At 41.0% G+C, this 22,780-nt stretch overlaps 1 protein-coding gene across 4 annotated transcripts in view; it reads left to right on the plus strand.

Annotated features, from left to right (window-relative positions):
* The window catches only part of ATG2B (autophagy related 2B), an 84,136-nt gene that overhangs the window by 1,949 nt on the left and 59,407 nt on the right, over positions 1-22,780 (plus strand). For all 4 annotated transcript variants that reach the window (XM_049899245.1, XM_049899246.1, XM_049899249.1 and 1 more), the window contains exons 2-7: positions 8,647-8,809; positions 11,373-11,525; positions 11,982-12,084; positions 13,962-14,124; positions 15,090-15,269; positions 18,170-18,266. In XM_049899245.1, coding sequence (XP_049755202.1) covers positions 8,647-8,809; positions 11,373-11,525; positions 11,982-12,084; positions 13,962-14,124; positions 15,090-15,269; positions 18,170-18,266 — 859 coding nt within the window. The remainder of the gene's footprint in view (positions 1-8,646; positions 8,810-11,372; positions 11,526-11,981; positions 12,085-13,961; positions 14,125-15,089; positions 15,270-18,169; positions 18,267-22,780) is intronic.

Genomic DNA, 22,780 nt, shown 5'->3' on the forward strand with positions numbered 1-22,780 from the left:
GGCAACGGGCTAAATGACTTACACTAGGGAGATTCCACAAGATGTGGAGAGAACCAAAGTTTGAGAAGCAGAAAGACCCAGTCTGACAACTGCAGAGTAGCCCGGCTGCCACACTGCACGGTGGGACACTGGACACAGTAATTCGCCTTGTTCCGTAGACAGTGAGTGTACATCCCATGCCAGGCACTGTCAGTTACTGTATTGCTGTTATTCTCACCAGAAGATAGAGATTCTGAGGGGTTTCTTTGAATTCAAGGCCCTGTGATTCTATACTTTTGGTGCAGTTGGGAACAGACTCTTGAAGGAGATCTTTTGTGGGTCAAGAGATGATGTATCATTCTTTAATGACTTTTCACACTAACCCTAGAGAGTGAGTATTATTATTTTCATTCTGCAGATGGAGTTACATAATTTGTCCCAAGTCACACAGATAGGAGTGTGAGAATTCAGACCCGTCTGGCTCTAAGCCCATACTTTCTTCATTACATCAAATGGCACTAAGCGTCAGGCGGAGGGAAATGAATGTTTATTGAGCATTCATAGGACAGAGGAGAACTGCCCCGTGGGGTTTCCAAGGAGCCGCTGGTGGATCTGAACTCCTAACTTTTTGGTTAGCAGCTGAGCTCTTAATCATTGCACCAGGACTCCAGGCACTATGCTAGGTACTTTCATTTGTGTAGTTTTAGGAAATTACAGGTGTGATATCTGAATTTTGTAGTTTAACTTCAAGATCAGCGGCAAAATAATTTATGGCAAGGCTTCATCTGAGAATTATATTTTGTTCTGCTCCTGAGGAGGGGGGGTTTACGCCCAACCAAAATGATGATGTCAAATAAAGCGAGACGTACTGGGCATTCGGTAAGTGTTTCCTTTTGTGAATTAACTAAAGTCTGTTATTGCTGCTGACCCACAGGAGAAAAATGTGGCAGTCTGCTTTCGTAAAGATTTACACCTTTGGAAACCCTATGGAGCAGTCCTACTCTGTCCTGTAGGGTTGCTATGAGTTGGAATTGACTCTATGGGTAAGGGTTTTTAGTTATTGATGACTAAAATCTTGGTATAATACTTAGATAAAGCTATTCAAAGGACGATTCTAAATTCAGTTAATCTTGACACTTGGTTTTAATGACTTTCATATTTGAAAAGAGATAGCTCACAAAGACCCATAGATCCAAAGGGAAGAACTGCATCGTTGGTGTGTTTCTGTTTTTTCAGTTCCCATCCCTCAATTAGGCAGAGGGTTGTCTCGAAATTGACTGGTACATTCCCTTCTTCCCTGATCTCAACCAGCTATTCTTGCTAACTAATTGGAAGGCGTTGCATTTTTATTTATATAAAACACAAGGCTTAAAACCCATTTTTTCAGACTCTTTGTTCAGAAGACTTTTAGATTGGTTGGGTTATTCTTTCCATTTTTTCAAAACTTTTATAACCTGTGTAGGTAATTACTTTTTTTAAAAAAAGATTTTTTTAATAGACAATATTTTTAATAAACATTGTTTTCAGCAACACAATCATGTAACAATGGAAACCTTTCCAAATATCATTTTTTAAAGTGTCCTCTCTGTACTACAAATTGCCTTTGAAAAGCCGTTACTTTCTCACTCATTATTAAAACATTATTTTGAAAAGAGCATATTTTATTTTATGGGAAATAACTGCTAGGTAGCATATCTACTGATGCCCACCTGTCATCGCAGAAATGGGTGACATACTCAGAATTCTTCCCTTTATGTGAAAGAAAACTGATTAACATCTTTCAATTCAACTCTTGGATACTTGACCATAGCAAAACCAGTAAATGTCTGTCATGGCCACTTCCTGTCTCTTTATAAAGAAGCTATTGTTTCAAGACCTATTTTTATGGAATGTATGCTGAAGTAACACTCATTGTGCTGAACATACAACCAAGGGTGACACTGTTAGCTCTTCTTCATTGTGGAACAGCTAGCTAGTCTCCTTGTTGTACCAGTCTGGGTCAAGGTGCCAGTGCCCATCTGTATATTAAGTATTAGTACAGCTTCTAATATAAAATATGAAAAGCTTTATCTAGAATTTCTAATTTTCTTCTCTCATCCCTGAGGATCAACTGTCGTATCTCGGGGGTTCTTACCCCCCACTTTGGAGACCACTACCTTAAACACCCCCCACGCATCTGTCTGTTTGTTGTGCCGTAGGGGCTTCTGTGTTGCTGTGATGCTGGAGGCTATGCCACTGGTATTCAAATACCAGCAGGGTCACCCATGGTGGATAGGTTTCAGCTGGGCTTCCAGACTAAGACAGACTTGGAAGAAGGACCTGACAGTCTACTTCTGGAAATCAACAAAAATGAAATGGAACACATAAAGATCAATATCGTAGGCATTAGTGAGCTGAAATGGACTGGTATCTGTCATTTCAAATCAGACAACCTATGGTCTACTATGCTGGGAACGACAGCTTGAAGAGGAATGGTGTTGCATTCGTCATCAAAAAGAACATTTCAAGATCTATCCTGAAGTACAGTGCTGTCAGTGATAGGATATCCATATGCCTACAAGGAAGACCAGTTAATATGACTATCATTCAAATTTATGCACCAACCACTAAGGCCAAAGATGAAGAAATTGAAGATTTTTACCAACTTCTGCAGTCTGAAATTGATCGAACATGCAATAAGGATGCATTGATAATTACTGGAGATTGGAATGCGAATATTGGAAACAAAGAAGAAGGATCGGTAGTTGGAAAATATGGCCTTGGTGATAGAAACGATGCCAGAGATCGTATGATTGAATTTTGCAAGACCTACGACTTCTTCATTGCAGATACCTTTTCTCACCAACATAAACAGCAACCATACACATGGATTTCTCCGGATGGAATACACAAAAATCAAATCAACTACATCTATGGAAAGAGACAGTGGAAAAGCTCAATATCATCAGTCAGAACAAGGCCAGGGCCCAACTGTGGATCAGACCATCAATTACTTCTATGCAAGTTCAAGTTGAAACTGAAGAAAATTAGAACAAGTTCACAAGACTACGACCTTGAGTATATCCCCCCTAAATTTAGAGACCATCTCAAGAGCAGGGAAACCCTAGTGGTGTAGTGGTTGAGTGCTACGGCTGCGAACCAAAGGGTCGGCAGTTCGAATCCGCCAGGTGCTCCTTGGAAACTCTATGGGGCAGCTCTACTCTGTCCTGTGGGGTCGCTCTGAGTCGGAATCCACTTGACGGCACTGGGTTTGGTTTTGGTTTTCTCAAGAATAGATTTGACTCACTGAACACTAATGACCAAAGACCAGACAAGTTGTGGAATGACATCAAGGGCATCATACTTGAAGAAAGCAAGAGGTCATTGAAAAGACAGGAAGGAAAGAAAAGACCAAGATGGGTGTCGGAGGACACTCTGAAACTTGCTCTCGAATGTCAAGCAGCTAAAGCAAAAGGAAGAACTGATGGAGTAAAAGAACCAAACAGAAGATTTCAAAGGGCCTCTCAAGAAGACAAAGTAAAGTATTATAATGACATGTGCAAAGAGCTGGAGATGGAAAGCCAAAAGGGAAGAACACGCTCGGCGTTTCTCAAGCTGAAAGAACTGAAGAAAAAATTCAAGCCTTGAGTTGCAATAGTGAAGGATTCTATGGGGAAAATAATCAACAACACAGGAAGCATCAAAAGAAGATGGAAGGAATACACAGTCATTATACCAAAAAGAATTAGTCGATATTCAACCATTTCAAGAGGTGGCATATGATCAGGAACCGATGGTACTGAAGGAAGAAGTCCAAGCTGCTCTGAAGGCATTGGCGAAAAACAAGGCTCCAGGAATTGACAGAATATCAACTGAGATGTTTCAACAAACAGATGCAGCGCTGGAGGTGCTCATTCATCTGTGGCAAGAAATATGGAAGACAGCTTCCTGGCCAACCGACTGGAAGGGATCCATATTTATGCCTATTCCCAAGAAAGGTGATCCAACTGAATGTGGGAATTATAGAACAATATCATTAATATCACATGCAAGCAAAATTTTGCTGAAGATCATTCAAAAACGGCTGCAGCAGTATATCGACAGGGAACTGCCAGAAATTCAGGCCGGTTTCAGACGAGGACGTGGAACCAGGGATATCATTGCTGATGTCAGACGGATCCTGGCTGAAAGCAGAGAATACCAGAAGGATGTTTACCTGTGTTTTATTGACTATGCAAAGACATTCGACTGTGTGGATCATAACAAATTATGGATAACATTGCGAAGAATGGGAATTCCAGAACACTTAGTTGGGCTCATGAGGAACCTTTACGTAGATCAAGAGGCAGTTGTTTGGACAGAACAAGGGGATACTGATTGGTTTAAAGTCAGGAAACATGTGCGTCAGGGTTGTATTCTTCCTCTTTTTTTGTCACCATACCTATTCAATCTGTATGCTGAGCAAATAATCCGAGAAGTTGGACTATATGAAGAAGAACGGGGCATCAGGATTGGAGGAAGACTCATTAACAACCTGCATTATGCAGATGACACAACCTTGCCTGCTGAAAATGAAGAGGACTTGAAGCACTTACTGATGAAGATCAAAGACCACAGCCTTCAGTATGGATTGCACCTCAACATAAAGAAAACAAAAATCCTTAGAACTGGACCAATGAGCAACGTCATGATAAACAGAGAAAAGATTGAAGCCGTCAACAATTTCATTTTACTTGGATCCACAATCAACACCCCATGGAGGCAGCAGTCAAGAAATCAAAAGACGCGTTGCATTGGGTAAATCTTCTGCAAAGGACCTCTTTAAAGTGTTGAAGAGCAAAGATGTCACCCTGAAGACTAAGGTGTGCCTGACCCAAGCCTGGATATGTTCAGTCGCATCATGTGCACGTGAAAGCTGGACAATGAATAATGAAGACTGCAGAAGAACTGATGCCTTTGAATTGTGGTGTTGGCGAAGAATATTGAATATACCATGGACTGCCAAAAGAACGAACAAATCCGTCTTAGAAGAAGTACAACCAGAATGCTCCTTAGTAGCAAGGATGGCGAGACTGCGTCTTACATACTTTGGACATGTTGTCAGGAGGTATCAGTCCCTGGAGAAGGACATCATGCTGGGCAGAGTACAGGGTCAGCGGTAAGGAGGAAGACCCTCAGCGAGGTGGATTGATGCAGTGGCTGCAACAGTGAGCTCAAGCATAACAAGGATTGTGAGGATGGCTCAGGACTGGGCAGTGCTTCGTTCTGGTGTGCACGGGGTCGCTATGAGTCGGAACCGACCAGATGGCACCTAACAACAACAAATGCTTAAGTATTTTATTAAAAACATGTATGTAGTGAAATTGACTATATTTAAAATCTGCCAGTTCATTGTTAGGCTTTTTTGTATTAAGTGAGTATTTTCTACTATAACATTTTAATTTTTAAATGATTTTTTTTTCTTTCTTTTAGTCATTCTCTTAGTTGTTCTAGGGCTTAGCGTATATATCTTAATTTATCAGAATCTCCTTCAGATACCAAAACCAAACCCAGTGCCGTCGAGTTGATTCATAGCCATTAGGCTTTAAATGTTCTTTTCTCTGGATCAAGTTGTTATTATAATTCTTGTAAGTGTGCAGTTGATCAAAACAATATAAATATATATTTTGATAATTACTAAGCATAATAACTATTAGAAATGTTTTTAATGATATGGCTGGTTGTCCCCCCCCCCCCCCCCCCAGCTCATGTATCCATGGATGAATGTATTTACAGCTAGAATTCAGTAGGGCTCAGCTTACATTTCATTCTAAGTTTTAAAAGCAGATAGATACTTGAGAAATACTGATGCGGTAGATGAGAATTGAGGGGGTTTTGCTAAGGCAATATCACCTAGTTCTCTGAACTTTGAGTGTCAGGCCAAAAATAATGCGTAAGGTAGGGAAAGACCAGAGGGCATACTGCTGGCGCTGCCTGGAGGTTTTTATACCCTGTTGTTGGGTGTCGTCGAGTCAATTTTCGACTCACAGCAACCCCATGTGACAGAGTAAAACTGCCCCGTAGGGTTTTCTGGGCTCTAATCTTTACAGAAACAGATTGCCAGGTCTTTCTCCCTTGGAACTGCTGGATGGGCTCTAACCACCAACCTTTTGGTTAGCTACTCAGTGTTAATTGTTGCACCACCAGGGCTCCGTTATTACACCCTGGGCATTCGTAAGGGGAGATTCAGGAAGGAAGAAAGATATGCCTTTTTTGGCTAAGTAGAAGAAGGGAGATTGTGCAAGGGAGTATGGGAAAGGAGAACCAGCCTGTTGCCTTACTGTAAGTGCTCCTGACAACCAGAAAGCTCAGCTTCAGCAAAGAAGGTATTTGGAGATCGAGGATCTGGACATCTGTACCTCAGGACCACCCACGCCCGTGTACTCCTTAGGAAGTTTTTAGAATGACACAAACTCCAGCTGGAAGAAAGCCCCTTTAAAGTAGTAATTTCCGGTGATAAAAGGTGAGCCAGTACAAATCTCAGTGTTCGGTGCTCAGGTGTAGACAAAGACCTACAGTACCACCTGGTGCAGCGTAGCCCGTAGAAAGGACCTTCGGACTAAGTGGCACGTGATAAGTATTTGTTATTTCAATTTAAAAAGTACACGGTTTATCTGTCTGCAAAAAGGCATGGAACTGTTTTATTTGCATCAGTCAGTTCTCCCCTCCTCCTGCTGCAGCCCGGGTTGCCCTACTGCTCCACTGGAGTGCCTCTCAGTGGAATCACCCGTACCCCAACTATCACTACATCCAGTGGACATTTAAAAATCTTCTGTTTCATATTATCTTTCCCTGATTTTCTGGGACATGAGGCTCCCTTGATTTTCCTTCTACTTCTCTGCCTGCTTTTTTCATAGTTTCCTTTGCTGGCTCCTTTTTCTCAACCTCATTTCTTAATCTTGGTGTTTATCAGGCTTCTGCTCTAGGCCTCTCTTTTACTCCACGTAAGTCCCCAAGGCTGTCTCTCCCAACCTCGTGGCTTCAGTTACCCTCCATCTAAGGCCCATCTGTATCCCTAGACCAGAACAGCCACCTCCTGGCCACCTCTGCCTGGATGTCCCCTCAAGTGCATGCTTTGGAACAGAGCTCCTCTTTGTCCCCCTAAACTGCTTCTCTAGACTTATCTGTCTCAGTAAATGACACCACTCTCCTCACCTGGTTGCCGTTCTTCATTCTGTTTTTTCTTTATACTTTGTCTTAGTCATCTAGTGCTGCCATAACAGAAATACCACAAGTGGATGACTTTAACGAAGAGAAGTTTATTCTCTCACAGTCCAGTAGGCTAGAAGTCTGCATTCGGGGCATCAGCTCCAGGGGAAGGCTTTCTCTCTCTGTCAGCTCTGGAGGAAGGTCCTTGCCATCGATCTTTACTTGGTCTGGGAGCATCTCAGTGTAGGAACCTCAGGTCTAAAGGTTGCGCTCTGGTCCTGGCACTTCTTTCTTGGTGGTGTGAAGTCTCCCTGTCTGTCTGCTCGCTTCTCTCTTTTGTATCTCAAAAGAGATTGACTTAAAACACTGTCTAATCTTGTCAATCTCATCGATATAACTGCTGCTAATCCATCTTAGTGATAGGATTTAGAACACATAGGAAAATCTCGTCAAATGACGGAATGGTGGACAATCACGCAATACTGGGAATCATGGCCTAGCCAAGTTGACAGATATTTTGGAGGGACACAATTCAATCCACAACGCACTTCATGACGCCAATTGATTCTTCTACTTCCTAAATATTTTACAAAGATCTGTCTACTACTAACTGTCCCCAGTGCTGTTATCCTTGTCCAAACCAATTTCCCCAGATTTGATTATCCATGACAGCTTTCCCACCTTGAGCTTTGCTTTTTCCTAGTACGTGTACTGTGTGGCATCGGGAGCTTTCCACCGAGTGCAAACCTCAGCATGGCTCCCTGGCTTGAAACCTTTCAATGCTTCCCATTGCCTGAAGATAAATTTCTGACTCTCTTAACATGAATTAGGAGCCCTGGTAGTCCAGTGGTTAAGTGCCCAGCAGCTAACCAAGAGGCCGGCTTTCACTGTTCACGGGACAAAGATGTAACAGTCTGCCCCCTGAAAGATTACAGCCTTGGGAACTGTGTGGACAGTTCCTCGCCGCCCTAGAGTGGCTATGAGTCAAAGTTGACTCAATGGCGGTGGGTTTAGTTTTTGGTTTCGTAGCTGGATCTCACTTACCCTGGTCCCTGTAGCCTTATCTCTGACCTCTGTCACACCACACTAAAGCCGTAGGACCTTTTCTTTTTTAATGTTCTTTTATCTCAAGTACCCACACCTGTACTCCGACTCTGCTTTCTTTGAGTCCTTCCACATGCTATTACCTCTTAGCTTGGTTAACTACTGATCAGCCTCTGGTCTGAGCTTAAAATCATACTTCCTCAGGAGGCCTGTTTGGAATCTCCACGTTCGGGTCTATGAGGTGCTCAGAGTTCAGTGTACTCCCATGTCATACAATTCATCACACCTTTGTTACGGAGCTCTTTCCTGGCATACTGCCTGGTAAGCTTAGTGGTCTCTGCTTTCTTTATCCCTGGTGTTGACACATGTATGGGCCTAATCACCATCCTTGCATAGGTTAATAACTTTGGGTTCTCACTGTGTGATTTCAATGTGAGCTCGGTTTTTTCTCTTCAGTGTCTCAACGAGATCCTGGAGTCAGCGGATGCGCCGTTGGAAGCCACTGAAGGATTCATCCAGTCCATCTCCCTGTCGGTCCCGTGGGGCTCCTTGTTGCAGGACAACTGCGCCCTGGAAGTGAGAGGCTTAGAAATGGTCTTCCGACCTAGACCTCGCCTAGGTGGGTGTGTTACATGGTCGTGTTGTATTTGTTCCTACTTTCATTCTCCTGAAACTGGGAAAGTGACACACTTGCATTTACTTCCGTATTTGACTGATTGCATTGTATTTCTGAGATTTTCAACTGATAAAAATATTAGGACTTGGGCCTGTATAGGGTGTGTGTAATTATACCATCAGAGTTGTTTCTTTCCCTATCTACTTGTGGGAGCTTAAGCGTACAGATTATTTGGTTTACTCGGTTATTAGTTACCTATTATCTAAAGTGACTTGTGTTTTAAAGATTCAAAGCCTGGTGCCAGAATGCAAGGGGGCGCTTAAGTACGGGCAGAAACGTGTTGAAAGGGCGCAGGAGTAGGCTTGAAGAGGCTCCCGTTGGCCAAACGTGGGGCAATTTAAGCATCAGAAAGAATAATGGCAGTAACAGACTATATCACATCAGAACAAGCCCCCAAGTCCATGCTGATACAACTAAGTAAGTGTACAAGGGGGTGGGGAAACGAGAGTGCTCCTCATCCCAGTAGAATACCTACTGGTGAAAGCAGAAGGAATGATAGAACTAGGAAAGTACCATGTTTCAGCCACCATAGTAAAAAGTGACACGGGCAAGGAGCCTCAGTGGATGCTAATACCATTTGGTGAAAGGCTCCCGAGGAGCATAATATTTTAGACGACATCCAAGTTTCTCTCATCAATCACTTATTATTTACAAAGGGGGGAAAAATGCCTCCTTTACAGTAGAGAAATTTGGCAGTCACCACCAAACATAGCCTCATCAGCTGGTCAAGCCGACATCGTGTGTCTCCTGACCTGAGACGCTGCAAATGATACAATGCCACGTCTGCACAGTCCTGCCAAAAGTGCATAATTGGAATCAGATCATGAGAGAGCAGTCGGCAGATACAAAATAGGGGAATTCTACAAACTCACGGCTCGTCCTCTACACTAGTCATGGCAGCGGCAGTGTCGTGGCAGATAAAGATGGGCTGAGGGCCGTTCCGGATTCTCAGGGACCCAGAGAAGTACCAAGTGCAGTGCCAAGAGCCCATGTGCACAGTTACGTGCCTGTGGGCTTGTGTGTGTTTGCTGTGAAGGGTACTGTCATGGCAACTAGAGAAATTTGGAATGGGACTGTATATAAGATACTATTATCACGTCAGTATTAAGTTTCCTGGGCGTGATAATGGTATAGAGCTTATGCGAGACAGTGTTCTTGTTTTTAGGAGTTAACGTGCTAAAGTATTATTTCTGGGTGAGTGTCATGATTTCTACAACTTACGTTCAGATGGTTCAGCAAAAGTGTGTGTGTGTGTGTGTGTGTGTGTGTGTGTGTGTAGGATCCTGGTGAATCTAGATGAAGTGTACGTAGGTGTTCATTATACCATTCTTTCATCTATTCTGTAGAACTGAGTATTTTCAAAAGAACACCTTTGCGGGGAAAAGCTTTAAAGTGGTAGTGAGTCATTGTTCACAAGTGTATATATGTGGTAGCTTTAATTATGTATATAATGTTTTGTGGTTTGTTTGTCAAACATGTTTATAGTGCGTGTTGTGTGCCAGACACTGTTTTCAGTCCTTTACAAGTGTTGACTCACCCAGTCCTCACAATGGCCCTTTGAAGTAGATACTGATTTTCTGTCTGCATTTGACATGATAGGAAACTGAACACTGGTAGGTTTAATAACTTGCCCAGAGTCATAGCTACTTGAGTGGGAAAGATGGGATCTGAACAGTCTCATTCTAGAGTCTGTGTTCCTAATCATGAAGCTATCCTGCCTCTCAGATTTCCTCCTGTGGAGTGTGCATGTATTTTATAAACTAGCAAAATTATGATGGCAAATCATTTTACATTCCAAACTTAAATTATTTTTTCCAATGACAAGTAATATTTGTAAAGATATACTTGAAGAATTATTATTCCAATTGCTACCTGACACTCCAAAATTAAAATTATGTTTAGTAGACTTACAGTGACCTGTACAGTATTTTGAAATCGCTGATCTGTGCGTGGATGTCCTTGTTACTGATCTGGTAGTTAGTTAAGGAGAATGTTCTATCTTCTAACCGCGATGAGTAAATAACAATACGTAAGCCTGGTGATGCAGTGGTAGGTGCTACAGCTGCTAACCAAAAGGTCGGCAGTTCAAATCCAGCAGGTCCTCCTTGGAAACTCTATGGGACAGTTCTGCCCTGTCCTATGGGGTCGCCATGAGTTGGAATCAGCTCAACGGAAACCGTTTTTACCCCGCTATGGAAGGTCAGACTTTTAAAATATTTCCCGCTTGCTTTGTCAGTATTCCATTAGAAGAGTTTTTAAATTCCATTTTGGAGGGAATAATTCTATTAAATCTCTTCCACTATGTTTTGAATAATGTAAGGAGGTGTGGTGGATTTAATATTTAAATCTCATTAGTAATTTCTAAAATATTGTGTCCCTTAGTAACACCAGGATGTTAATTTCACTGACAGATTAAGAGTTTATTATTTGAAATGTGTTCTTTTAAGAAATGTCTTTGTTGTAACTCTGAAAAGTTATTCAGGATCAACCTATTTATTTTCTGCAGCATCTGGTTCTGAGCCTATGTACTGGTCAAGTTTTATGACCAGCAGTATGCAATTGGCAAAGGAGTGTCTTAGCCAGAAACTAACAGATGAGCAAGGAGAAGGAACCCAGCCTTTTGAAGGACTTGAAAAGTTTGCTGAAACCATTGAAACAGGTTTGATATTATTGAGCATTTTCAAAAATTTTAGATTTGCTAGTACCTTTACTTAGTCACCCTTGTATAAGGCAGATCCATCCGAGTGATTTTTAAAACGAGTACTATTCTTACTTGGAACCTTGGAATTCAGGTTAAATTTAAACATCGTATTCAATTTAACTGCATATTGTTGTTGTTTATTTGTTTGGTACCCTAGTTTCTCCTGCTTTATTTTATCATGCTTGCATAATGAAGGGATTAAAATTCATAGACAGTGTTAGCCATGAGGCAGGAGCTCAGTAAATGCGAGATATTTATTATTGAACTCAGGATTTGGGGGTTTTATGGGAAAGAAATTCAGCTTTCTTTTTTTCTAAGTTCTTATCAAACTAATTTAGTGTTTATTCCTTTAGTTAGAAGTGTTTATTCAATATATGTATGGTGACTGTGTTGACTGTGACCTGTTTGCCTTAGTACTAAGAAGAGTAGAAGTCACTTTTATAGACACTGTTTTGAGAATTGAACATATACCAGAAAATTCCAAAACTGGAACTGCACTTGAAATTCGGATAGGAAGGTAAGACTTCTTATATCTGAAAACAAATGACTATTATTTTCTTTTGTAAATAATAAAATCTAGCTGTTACATTGGATTTTAGGGTGCTTTTGGAGATTAGAGGTGATGTTATTAAATTAATTTCAGAGTAAAGTACTACTTTCCAAATTATGCTCCAATCCCATTATTGAAAACTTAAAAGTGCCAGTTGGGGTATAATTAAGAATTTACTATGTTCAATTCAAAGCACATAATCTTTCTTAGTTACTGTCAATTCAAAACAAAAATATTTGAGTGCCACTAAACTTAAGACTCTCCTTGTCCGCGGCCATCTGAGATACTCCACTGGTCTCACCCCTTTGGGAGCAAGGGAGAAGGAAGAAAACCAAAGACACAAGGGAAAGATTAGTCCAAATGACTAATGGACCACAACTATCACAGCCTCCAACAGACTGAGTCCAGCACAACTAGATGGTGCCCGGCTACCAACACTGACTGCTCTAACAGGGATCACAATAGTGGGTCCTGGACAGAGATGGAGAAAAATGTAGAACAAAATTCTAACTCACACACACACACAAAAAGACCAGACTTACTAACCTGACAGAGACTGGAGAAACCCAGAGAGTATGGCCTCTGGACACCTTTTTATCTCAGTAATGAAGTCACTCCTGAGGTTCACCCTTCAGCCAAAGATTAGACAGGCCTATAAAATAAAACGAGACTAAATGGGCACTGCAGCCCAGGGGCAAGGACGAGAAGGCAGGAGGGACAGGAAAGCTGGTAATAGGGAACCCAAGGTCGAGAAAGGGAGTGTTGACATGTCGTGACATTGGTAACCAATGTCATAAACCAGTATGTGTACAAACTGTTCAATGAGAAGCTAGTTTGTTCTATAAACCTTCATCTAAAGTACAATTAAAAAAAAAAAAAATTAAGGCTGTCCTGTTGGAGAGTTTCAATATTCAGGCATCTTTCCTTAATATGAGAGGCTTGTTTGCTTTCTGTGCTTAATCTAAGTGTTGCTTTAGTGAGAAAGGCTAAAACACTGTTTTTTTTGAGGATTTTGTGAGGGTATTTTAAGGTCAATGTGTGCAATAAGTGATTTTCTTAAAAAGACAAACACTTTGTTTTAGTTTTCTGCATATGTCCCTTTGGAGCGCCCATAGATGTCTCTAAAGCAGAGATTAATTTACACACGCACACATGCGTGTTGACGGGTGATAGTAACTGTTCACCTGGGTCTCTGGGCCGCGTGAATTGCCTGCAGAAATAGGCAGAGTGCAGCATGTTCACCGAGCACCAAAGACACTTCGTGTGGGTATCTACTGGGGACCTTTTCCACATCTTAAGCAGATAAGTTTTGAAACATGAATTGGTTTCTGTCTTTTTTAAGAAAACTTCCTATTAGTGAAACAATTATTGACAGATTTTTGAAATGGGGTGCATTACTTTAAATGGTGTATAAGAATATCTGAAGTCTCATTAGCCAGAGCCACGTTCTGTATTTTGTTTAAGATGAAAAGTAGGCATAAGAATACAGGAAATGTCATTCATGGCAGGCTTGAGACTTGGGGCCATATGCCACCACGCTGTTACCAGGAGATGTGTCGTGAGGGTGCTTACTTGTTTTTCTTGAAGCTTACTTTAGGAAGTTATTAATTTTCCCCAAACTGAAGAACTGATAAAGTTATCTTTTGGGGGGGGGGTTAAGGTTTCTTCATGAAAACAGCTCCTGTAGTAAGCCATGGTAATCCTGATCCACATTCTGAGTGTGTTCTAAGGACGCTAACATGGACAAATCCCTGTAATTTAAAGGGCCGTATGTGTGTTTTATAATCGCGGGTAAGTTTTCCTCGGAGTTTTACGCAGTTGCCTTTCCGTTGTTTCATTTTCAGAACCGCGTACTGCGATGAAGCTGCTGACGACGCCTCAGGTGTCAACGTGCACCAGCCCACAGCTTTTGCTCACAAGTTACTTCAGCTCTCTGGGGTGGCTCTCTTCTGGGATGAGTTTCCTGCATCAGCTAAATCTTCCCCAGTGTGTTCAACTGCACCCGTGGTGAGAAAAATAAACAAAAACTCCTAAAAATTAAATCATAGATTCTTAAAAAGGTAAATGAGGGCCATTCACTTTCGCTAAGATACAGAATATGAGTGCATCTGCTTGGGAAGTTAACACAAAATTCAGCAATGGGGACATGCATTTCAGAGATTTTAAAACACTTATTTTTCCAATTAATGCCTTTCCTACCAGTTTGCTGTGTATTAATTTGATAGAGAAACCTTGGGTTCTATGTCTTGAGGGAAAATGGTCTGTTAGTACCTGATGTCCTTTTACGGAAATACAGCTGAAGAGGTGGAACGGTGCGGACACTCACCTTTACCTGGGTAACGTGTTGCTGGAAGTGTAGCCGGCAAATCACATCTTACAAAAGCCTTACGATTAAGGGAGTCTGGTAATCACTTCTAAGAGCACAGAATCCTTCTATAAATCAGTTACTCCTTCATTTACCTTTCACGTTATTTCACAAATCAGGCTTTCTTAATTGTAGAATGTCTATCAAGTGTTCTTATTGCTGTAACTGCAACAAATGTTATGCTTTGTTCACAAAGTCCTCTTCCATGGTTTGCCTTCCTTACATATACTATACTAACATAAGGAGCCCTGGTGGTGCGGTGGTTAAAGCGATCGACTGCTAACCGGGAGGTAGGTAGTTCAGAACTGCCAGCTGCTCTGCAGGAGAAAGATGTAGCAGTCCGCTTCTGTAGAGATTTACAGCCTTGGAAACCCTATGGGGTCACTATGAGTCAGAATCGACTTGACGGCAGTGGGTTTTTAGGTTTATACTAATATACTACTGTGTTTCATGCTGTTGATAAGATAACATACAGTTTATCCATTGTAATATAATTCAATTTTATATGTTCTATGTTTTAGTATCCTTAAGTTGACATTTCTGTTTTGCATTTAGGTTTATTTACATTAAGTATTTTAAATACTTTTCTCTTGTTGCATTATCGTAGGAAACTGAGCCAAAGCTGTCGCCTAGCTGGAACCCTAAAATTGTTTATGAGCCACACCCACAACTAACTAGAAATTTACCAGAGGTAGCACCATCTGACCCTGTGCAGATTGGAGGGTTAATGGGTCGGCTGGAGTTAAGTCTCACGCTGAAACAGAATGAAGTACTTCCTGGAGCAAAGGTCAGTATTCATTTTATTTTCTAAAGTTAAAGCCAGAGTAAGAGTTCAAGTACTCTGGAGTCTATGCAGTGACCCGGTGGTTGTCTGCTGTGGATTTTCCCATAACGAGGGGGCCTGCTGTCCCTGAGTCAGTGTTTTCAGCCCAGCTGGTACTTCTGTCTTCAGGTTAGATCAGTCACGTAGGGACAGCCTTTGCCCGACTGCTGTAGCTCAGGTGTGGGAGCCGCCGCCTGCATCCACTCACCTCTGTCCCTGCAGTTAGTCAGGGGGCCCCCATTGCGTCAGGCAGGACGTCGTTAGTTCAGATAGCTAGGAACTCGGTGGATAATCTCTGATGTCGCAAAGTAGGAAGTTTAAAGGCGAAGAGATTTGAAAAGCAAGAAGATGACTGTAAGGATGTTTAACTATATAAATGTTAAATTATTTACCCTTGTGTGTTTTGAATGGAATGATAATTTTAATAGTTGCACAATATTTACGAAAAGAAATTGATTTTTTATGATGTCCCATAGCTTTTTTTTTTTGCTGTTTTCAGTGAAAGTTTACATAGTAGTTCAGGTTCCCATTCAACAGTTTCTAAACAAATTGTTCAGTGACTTTGGTTGTATTCTTCACAATCTGTGAGCCTTCTCGGTATTTCCGTTTTGGTTGTTCCATTTCCATTAACCTAGTTTCCCGGCCCTCCCATAGCTTTTTGAAGATAGTGTATCAACATAAAGACAACTGTGCTTGTTTCTTAGGAAACAATTTTGAACGCTCTGTTGGAGGATCAGTAAGCTGGCATTTATTTCGTCAGTCACGATTGTGTTAGTCAAGTGCAGTTTTCTTACACTGAAAACTATCTGTTTGAATAAACCATCAGGGTTTATTCATTTGTTTATTTATGAATCTACCTAGCTGTGTATGTTTGAGTGACTACTACATGCCAGGCCCTGTACAAGTTCTTGGGACTGATACAGAGATGAGTGGAATCCAATCTTTTGCTTTAAAAAATACACAATAAGGGACATAGAGTTGCTATGGGAACAGGGAGGGGGTGCCCCTAAACAGTCACAAGCAAACATAAAAGCTTTGCAGAGGATGGACGGTCCCTGGAAACCCTTCCTTGGACTAGGCCTGGCTGGCGTTGGAGCAGGAGAAGGTTGATTAGGAGGACGACATCCCTATTACTGTTCCCCCTCTCCTTGTTCCTGTCTGTCCTACTTCAGAGGGCATGAAGGCCTCTGCATAGATGAACGTGTCGGGGTCGTTAGTAGAGCAGGGAGCCGTAGGTCCACGGGGACACCACAGCTGTGGTACCATCCCTGGGAAACGGAAGACATTCCTAGCTTTGGAGAACGCATCTGCTGTTCATTTAAGAGGGAAGACCCGTAGCGATGGCTTCGATGGTTCCAATTGGGTTAATTGTAGAGAACTCTCAACATTCGTGTGTTTGATCTTTGTGCGCTTGTGTATGGATTGGTATAAAGGCCTTTTACGTGCTGTTTCTGGGCTTCTGTGTATTACCTGACAAATGAACATCTCAGACTTGTGGATGGTGGCATTGTCTGCCAGCCAGCGTTTAATGTTTGGAGATACTGCTGTTCTCGCTCGTACAGCAATTTTTGTGTAATAACTTGAGTATTCGAGCGCATTTTGTTCTTATTTCATAGAAATGAGTGCTAAATGGAAAAGAACGGTTCTGGATATTAGCACTGAGAAACAGGTCTCATAGACTTGTTCCAGTATAGACAAAGATGGATTAATTCGGGGTGCTCAGAATGTCAGATCTTTAGCCTCTTTTCCATGTTCATTAGACTTAAGTCTCTCAACTGTGGATGCAAAGTGTTATGAAAGATTTTATGTTTTCTTTTTAGTTCCCTAAAATAGTATTCCCTTTGAGTGGTGTGTAAGTCTGGTGTTCCACATATTCACTTTTAGCACGTTTTCAGGAATGCATTGTATGTGTAAACACAGGACTGCCTCTGTTTACTTCAGAGATACTTTGTTTCAGTTGCTGTGTTACGTTGAGTTTGAAATGTATTTTAGTTGCTATGTTCTTTTATATTTCCGAAAGAGTTATACACTTTGTTCTCTGTATGCCAAACTCAGAATGTACTTACAATGAAACGTTTCTGTGAAAATTAGAAATAAAATAGAGTCAGCTCTTGATCCATCCACTTTAAGGGAGGTCAGAGATTGTGCTTTCAATACTAGGAAATTAAACCATTTTGTAAATACAGCATATAATCAGAAACACGTTTTCCCACTGTCCCCAGCCTTAACGTAATGGCCTGGGATGTTAGCAGCCAGTGAGGAGCCCCCCTAAATAAGCCATCCATGGACAGAAGAGGGAGCCAGGCCATGGAAGAAGTGAGGGCCGCCCATCTGGGCCTGCCCAGGTTCAAATCCCGGCTCCCGATCATGGCCCTGTCCAAATCACTTAATCTTTATGAACCTGTCTCCTCTTCTATAAAACAGGGACACTGATAAGAATTGCGTAGATGAAATATATGTAAACAACCCTGCAGAGTCCTCCAATTAAAAAAGAGTGATGATAATTATTATTATAATTAGAGAATGTATTATAGTCTTAGATCATGGGCATTTCTCAAAATCCCTGTGTAACTTATTTTGTGTTTTTAGCGTTCAAGGAATTTGTTTTTCCTCTGAGGAAGAAGCCATTTCTGATATAAATGTGTTTTATTAATTGAATTATTTTTAAATTGCAAAATAGCACATAGATAATAGGAGTCATGTTAGCACATTACAGCTAAAAGCAGGAGAAGGAAAAAATAAGGAACCTGAGACTAAAGAATCATAATTTTGTATCTCAGTGTATTAAAGTATACTGGAATTTATACTGTGATGAGGGTATGAAGGGTATTAATCCTTAATAGTGTTTTTCTTTTTCTTTGAAGTTGGATGTTGATGGACGGATAGACTCTATTCACCTATTCCTGTCGCCAAGACAGGTACACTTGCTTTTGGACTTGCTAGCAGCCATTGCTGGACCAGGCAAGTATAACACTGCTATCATTATTATTTTTAATTCTTTACAACTTTTTTTTACTATGGTAAACATATATATAACAAAACATTTGCCATCTCAGTATTTTTGACACATACAATCCAGTGACATTGATTGTGTTTATCATGTTATACAGCTGTCACCACTACCTGTTTTCATATTTTTCCTTTACCCTCAACAGAAGGTCAGCGCCCCCTAAGGAACGACTTCCCCTTTCCCTGGTAACCACTAATCTGCTTTGGTTTATATGCATTTTGCCTAGTCTCCACATTTCACATAAGTGGGACCGTACAGCATTTGTCCTTTTGTGACTGACTTTATTTCACTCAGCAGGATGTTTTAAAGGTTAATTCGTGTTGTACTATGTATCAGGACTTCTTTCTCTGTGTGGCTGAGTAATATTCCATTGGGCATACCGTGCAGCACATTTTATTTATCCATTTATCTGTCGATGGACATTTAGATTATTTCTACCTGTCGGCTCTCGTGAATAATAGTGGTGCAGTGAACATCTGGTGCACATGTATCTGTTTACGTTCCTGCTGTCATTTCTTTTGGGCATATACCTAGGAGTGGAATTGCTGGATCATATGGTAGTTCTATGTTTAACTTTTTAAGGAACTGCCAAACTGTTATCCACAGCAGTTGTGCCATTTTACAATCCCACCGTCAATGGTTCCAGTTTCTCTCCATTCTAGCCAATGCCTGTTGTTTTCCTGTTTTTAAAATCATAGCTGTCTTAGTGGGGGTGAAGTGAGACCTCATTATGGTTTTGATTTGCATGCCCCTTTTTTAATGCATCTTTCCATGTGCTTATTGGCCGTTTGTATTTCTTTTTTTTCCTAAAATGTCTGTGCAAGTCCTTTGCCCATTTTTTGATTGGGTTGTCTTTCTGTTGTTATCAGAGTTCCTTTATATGTTCTAGATATTAACCCTTCTTAGATACATGGTGTATTAAGTTTGAGGGAATTTGGGGCTGATCAAGAAAAAGATACGGCCATAGAGAAGGAGATAGAGTTGCACAACAGCTATTTATGGGGGTCTAGACCACAGGCAGGGGGCAGCCCCCACAGCAAGAGGTCTGCCTGAGGCAAGCACCGCAGGGAGCCCCCAGAAGGGGAAAAGGGCTTGAGAAACCCAGGAAGAGGAAGTAGGCGGTGGGTGGGGGGAGGCGGGGGTGTTCAGTGTGTCCCTAGGTGATTCCCCCTTGTAGCGAGGTAGGGAGTCTCTGGGCCAGAGAGCTCTAAAAGCATCAATATCTTAGGGTCTTTGTAACCACAGAGTTGATCTCATCTTATCTGGGGTTAGCAGATGTTGGGTGCAGTTTGTGTAGTATGTAAAGCAGACAGGTCCTAAGTGGCTAAAAATCTGCTTATTTGGGCTATTTTTAAAACAACTGAATGTATACAGTTTTAAGCTTGGCTCCTGTGGGCCCTTTGGGCTAACGGGCCTCACCTTGCTATGAAGACGTAAACAACCTGGGACCAATACAGAGGCCTTTTTTTATTATTATTATTGTGCTTTAAGTGACAGTTTACAATTCAAGTCAGCTTCTCATACAAAAACTTATACACATATTGTTATGTGACCCTAGTTGCTCTCCCTACAATGTGGCAGCACACTGCAGGGGCCAGTTTTAACTCATTTGTACTTTGTTGATAAGATGCTTTGATAAATAAATGTTTTTCATTCTGATGAAGTCTCGTTTATCTATTTTGTCTTTTGTTTTTTTGTGCCTTCAGTGTCATGTCTAAGAATCCATTATTAAAAACTAGGTCTCAAAGCATTATCCCTATAGTTTCTTGTTGAGGGTTTCTATGGTTTTCGTTCTACATTTAGGTTTCAGATCCATTTTGAGTTCATTTTCATGTATGGTATGAGGTGTGGGTCCAGGCCCATTCTTTTGTTTGTGGAAATCCATTTTTCCTAGCACCATTTATTAAACAGGCTGTTCTTTCCCCACTGAATGGACTTAGCACCCTTGTCAAAAATTAATTGACCTTAAACATGTGGGTTTATTTCCAGACTCTCAATTCTATTCCATTGGTCTGGATGTCTATTATACCAGTACCAGGCAATTTTGATTGTTGTAGCTTTGTTATATGTTTTGAGACTGGGAAGTGTGAGTACTCCTACTTTGTTCTTCCTTCTCAAGATTGCTTTGGCTATTTGTGGCCCCTTGCAGTTCCACATAAATTTGAGAATTGGCTTTTCCACTTCTGCAAAGAAGGCTGTTGGAATTTTGATGAGTATTACGTCAAATCTATAGGGTGCTTTAGGTAGTATTGACATTATAAAGTCTTCTGATCCATGAATATGATTTCTCCTTCCATTTATTTTATTTATTTATTTTTTTTAATTCCTTTCAATAATATTTTATAGTTTTCAGTGTATAAGTCTTTCACTTCCTTGGTTAAATTTATTCCTAGGTATTATGTTCTTTTAGATGTTATTGTAAATGGTAATGTTGCCTTAATTTCCTTTTCAAAATACTCATTGCTGACATGTGGAAACAAGACTAATTATTGTGTGTGGACCTTATATCTTGCAACTTTTTTTAATTCATTTATTAGCTCTAGTAGCTTTCTTGTGAATTCTTTCGGTTTTTCTATGTATAGGATCATGTCATCTGCAGATAGAGAGTCTTACTTCTTCCTTCCCAAGTTGGATACCTCCCCCCCTCCCCCGGCATAATTGCTCTGGCTAGAACTTCCAGCACGATATTGAACAGCAGTGGTGAGAGCAGACATCCTTGTCTTGTCCAGATCTCAGGGGAAAGTGCTCAGTCTTTCCCCACTGAGTATGATGTTACCTGTGGGTTTCTCATAAATGTGATTTATCAGACTAAGGAATTTCCCTTCTATTTCTAGCTTGTTGAGTGTTTTTTATCATGAGAGAGTGTTGAATTTTGTCAAATGCCTGTTTTGCATCAACTGAGGTGACTATATGGTTCTTTTCCTTTATTAATGTGGTGTACTACATTGAGTGATTTTCTAGGTTGAATCACCTTTGTGTTCCTGGGATAAATCCCGCTGGGTCATGGTGTGTAATTCTTGTAACATTGTAATGCCTCTGGGTTTAGTTTACTAAGACTTTGTGGAAGATTTTTGCATCTATATCCATAAGGGATACTGATCTGTAGTTTCTTGTCTTGCAGTTTGTCTATCTTTGGTATAGCAGTAATACTACCTCACAGAATGAGTTAGGAAGTAGTCCCTTCTGTTTTATCTTTTGGAAAAGTTTTAGATAGATTGGGGTCAGTTCTATAAATATTTGGTATAATTCTTCAGTGATGCCGTGTGGTCCAAGGCTTTTCTTTGTTGGGAGGTTTTTGATTGCTGAATCAGTCTCTTCATTTGTTGTTACGGCTTGAACTGTGTCCCTTCTCCCTCTACCCTCCCCAAATACGTTTACAGGGGTTACCCATTCTAACCCCTGTACTCGTGGATGTAGTCCTGTTTGGAAATACGGTTTCTTTGTTACGTCAGTTAGTCCAACCTGAGTAGTTGTGCTGTCGTTGCTGAGTGCTATGAAGTCAATTCTGATTCATAGTGACCCCACATGACAGAGTTGAACTTCCCTGTTGGTTTTTCTTGGCTGTAATCTTTACGGAAGCTAATTGCCAGATCTTTCTCCTGTGCACCCCCCGGCTGGGTTTGAACCGTCAACCTTTTGGTTAACAGCCAGCCCCTTAACCGTCGTGCCACCAAAACACCTTTACCTGAGGAGGGTAGGTTCTAATCTAATGGCTCTGAATTATAAAAAGCACAGAATAGACACAGAGGTGCACACACACGGGGAAGACAGATGCCACGTGAGCATCACGTACAGCCAAGGGCCACCAGCAGACACCAGACATAGGAGAGAGGTTTACGGAAGGAATCGACTCGGCTGAGACCCTGATTTGGACTATGAGAAAGTATATTTCTATTCTTTATAGCCGCCCACTTGAGGTGTTTCTGACACGGCAACGCTTGGAAACTAGAGGCTTGTACGGGTTCGTTGACATCTTCTACTTACTCTTGAGTCAGTGGAGGAGGTTTATGTGTTTCCAGGAACTTGTCCGTTTCATCTAGGCTGTTGAATTTGTTGGCATACAATTATTCATAGTATCGTTTTATCCTTTTCATTTCTGTAGCGTTGGTTGTAATGTCCCCACTTTTATTTCTGATTTTAGGTTTTTATATCATTTTTTTTCTTTGTCAGTCCAGCTAAAATTTGCCGATTTTATCCATCTTTTCAAAAAACCAACTTCTGTTTTCATTGATTCTCTTTATTGTTTTCTGTTCTCCATTTCCTTTATTTCTGCTCTGATCTTTTTTATTTACTTTCTTCTGGTAGCTTTGGGCTTGGTTTGCTTTTCTTCTTCTAGTTCCTCAAGTTGTAAAGCTAGGTTATTGATTTGAGATCTTTCTTCTTTTTAAATGTGGGTGCTTACTGCTATAAATTTCCCTTTGAGCACTCTTTTTGCCGTGTTCCATAAGTTTTGGTATGTTGTGCT

This window comes from Elephas maximus, chromosome 10 (genome assembly GCF_024166365.1).
Source record: "Elephas maximus indicus isolate mEleMax1 chromosome 10, mEleMax1 primary haplotype, whole genome shotgun sequence".
NCBI classification, from domain to species: domain Eukaryota; kingdom Metazoa; phylum Chordata; class Mammalia; order Proboscidea; family Elephantidae; genus Elephas; species Elephas maximus.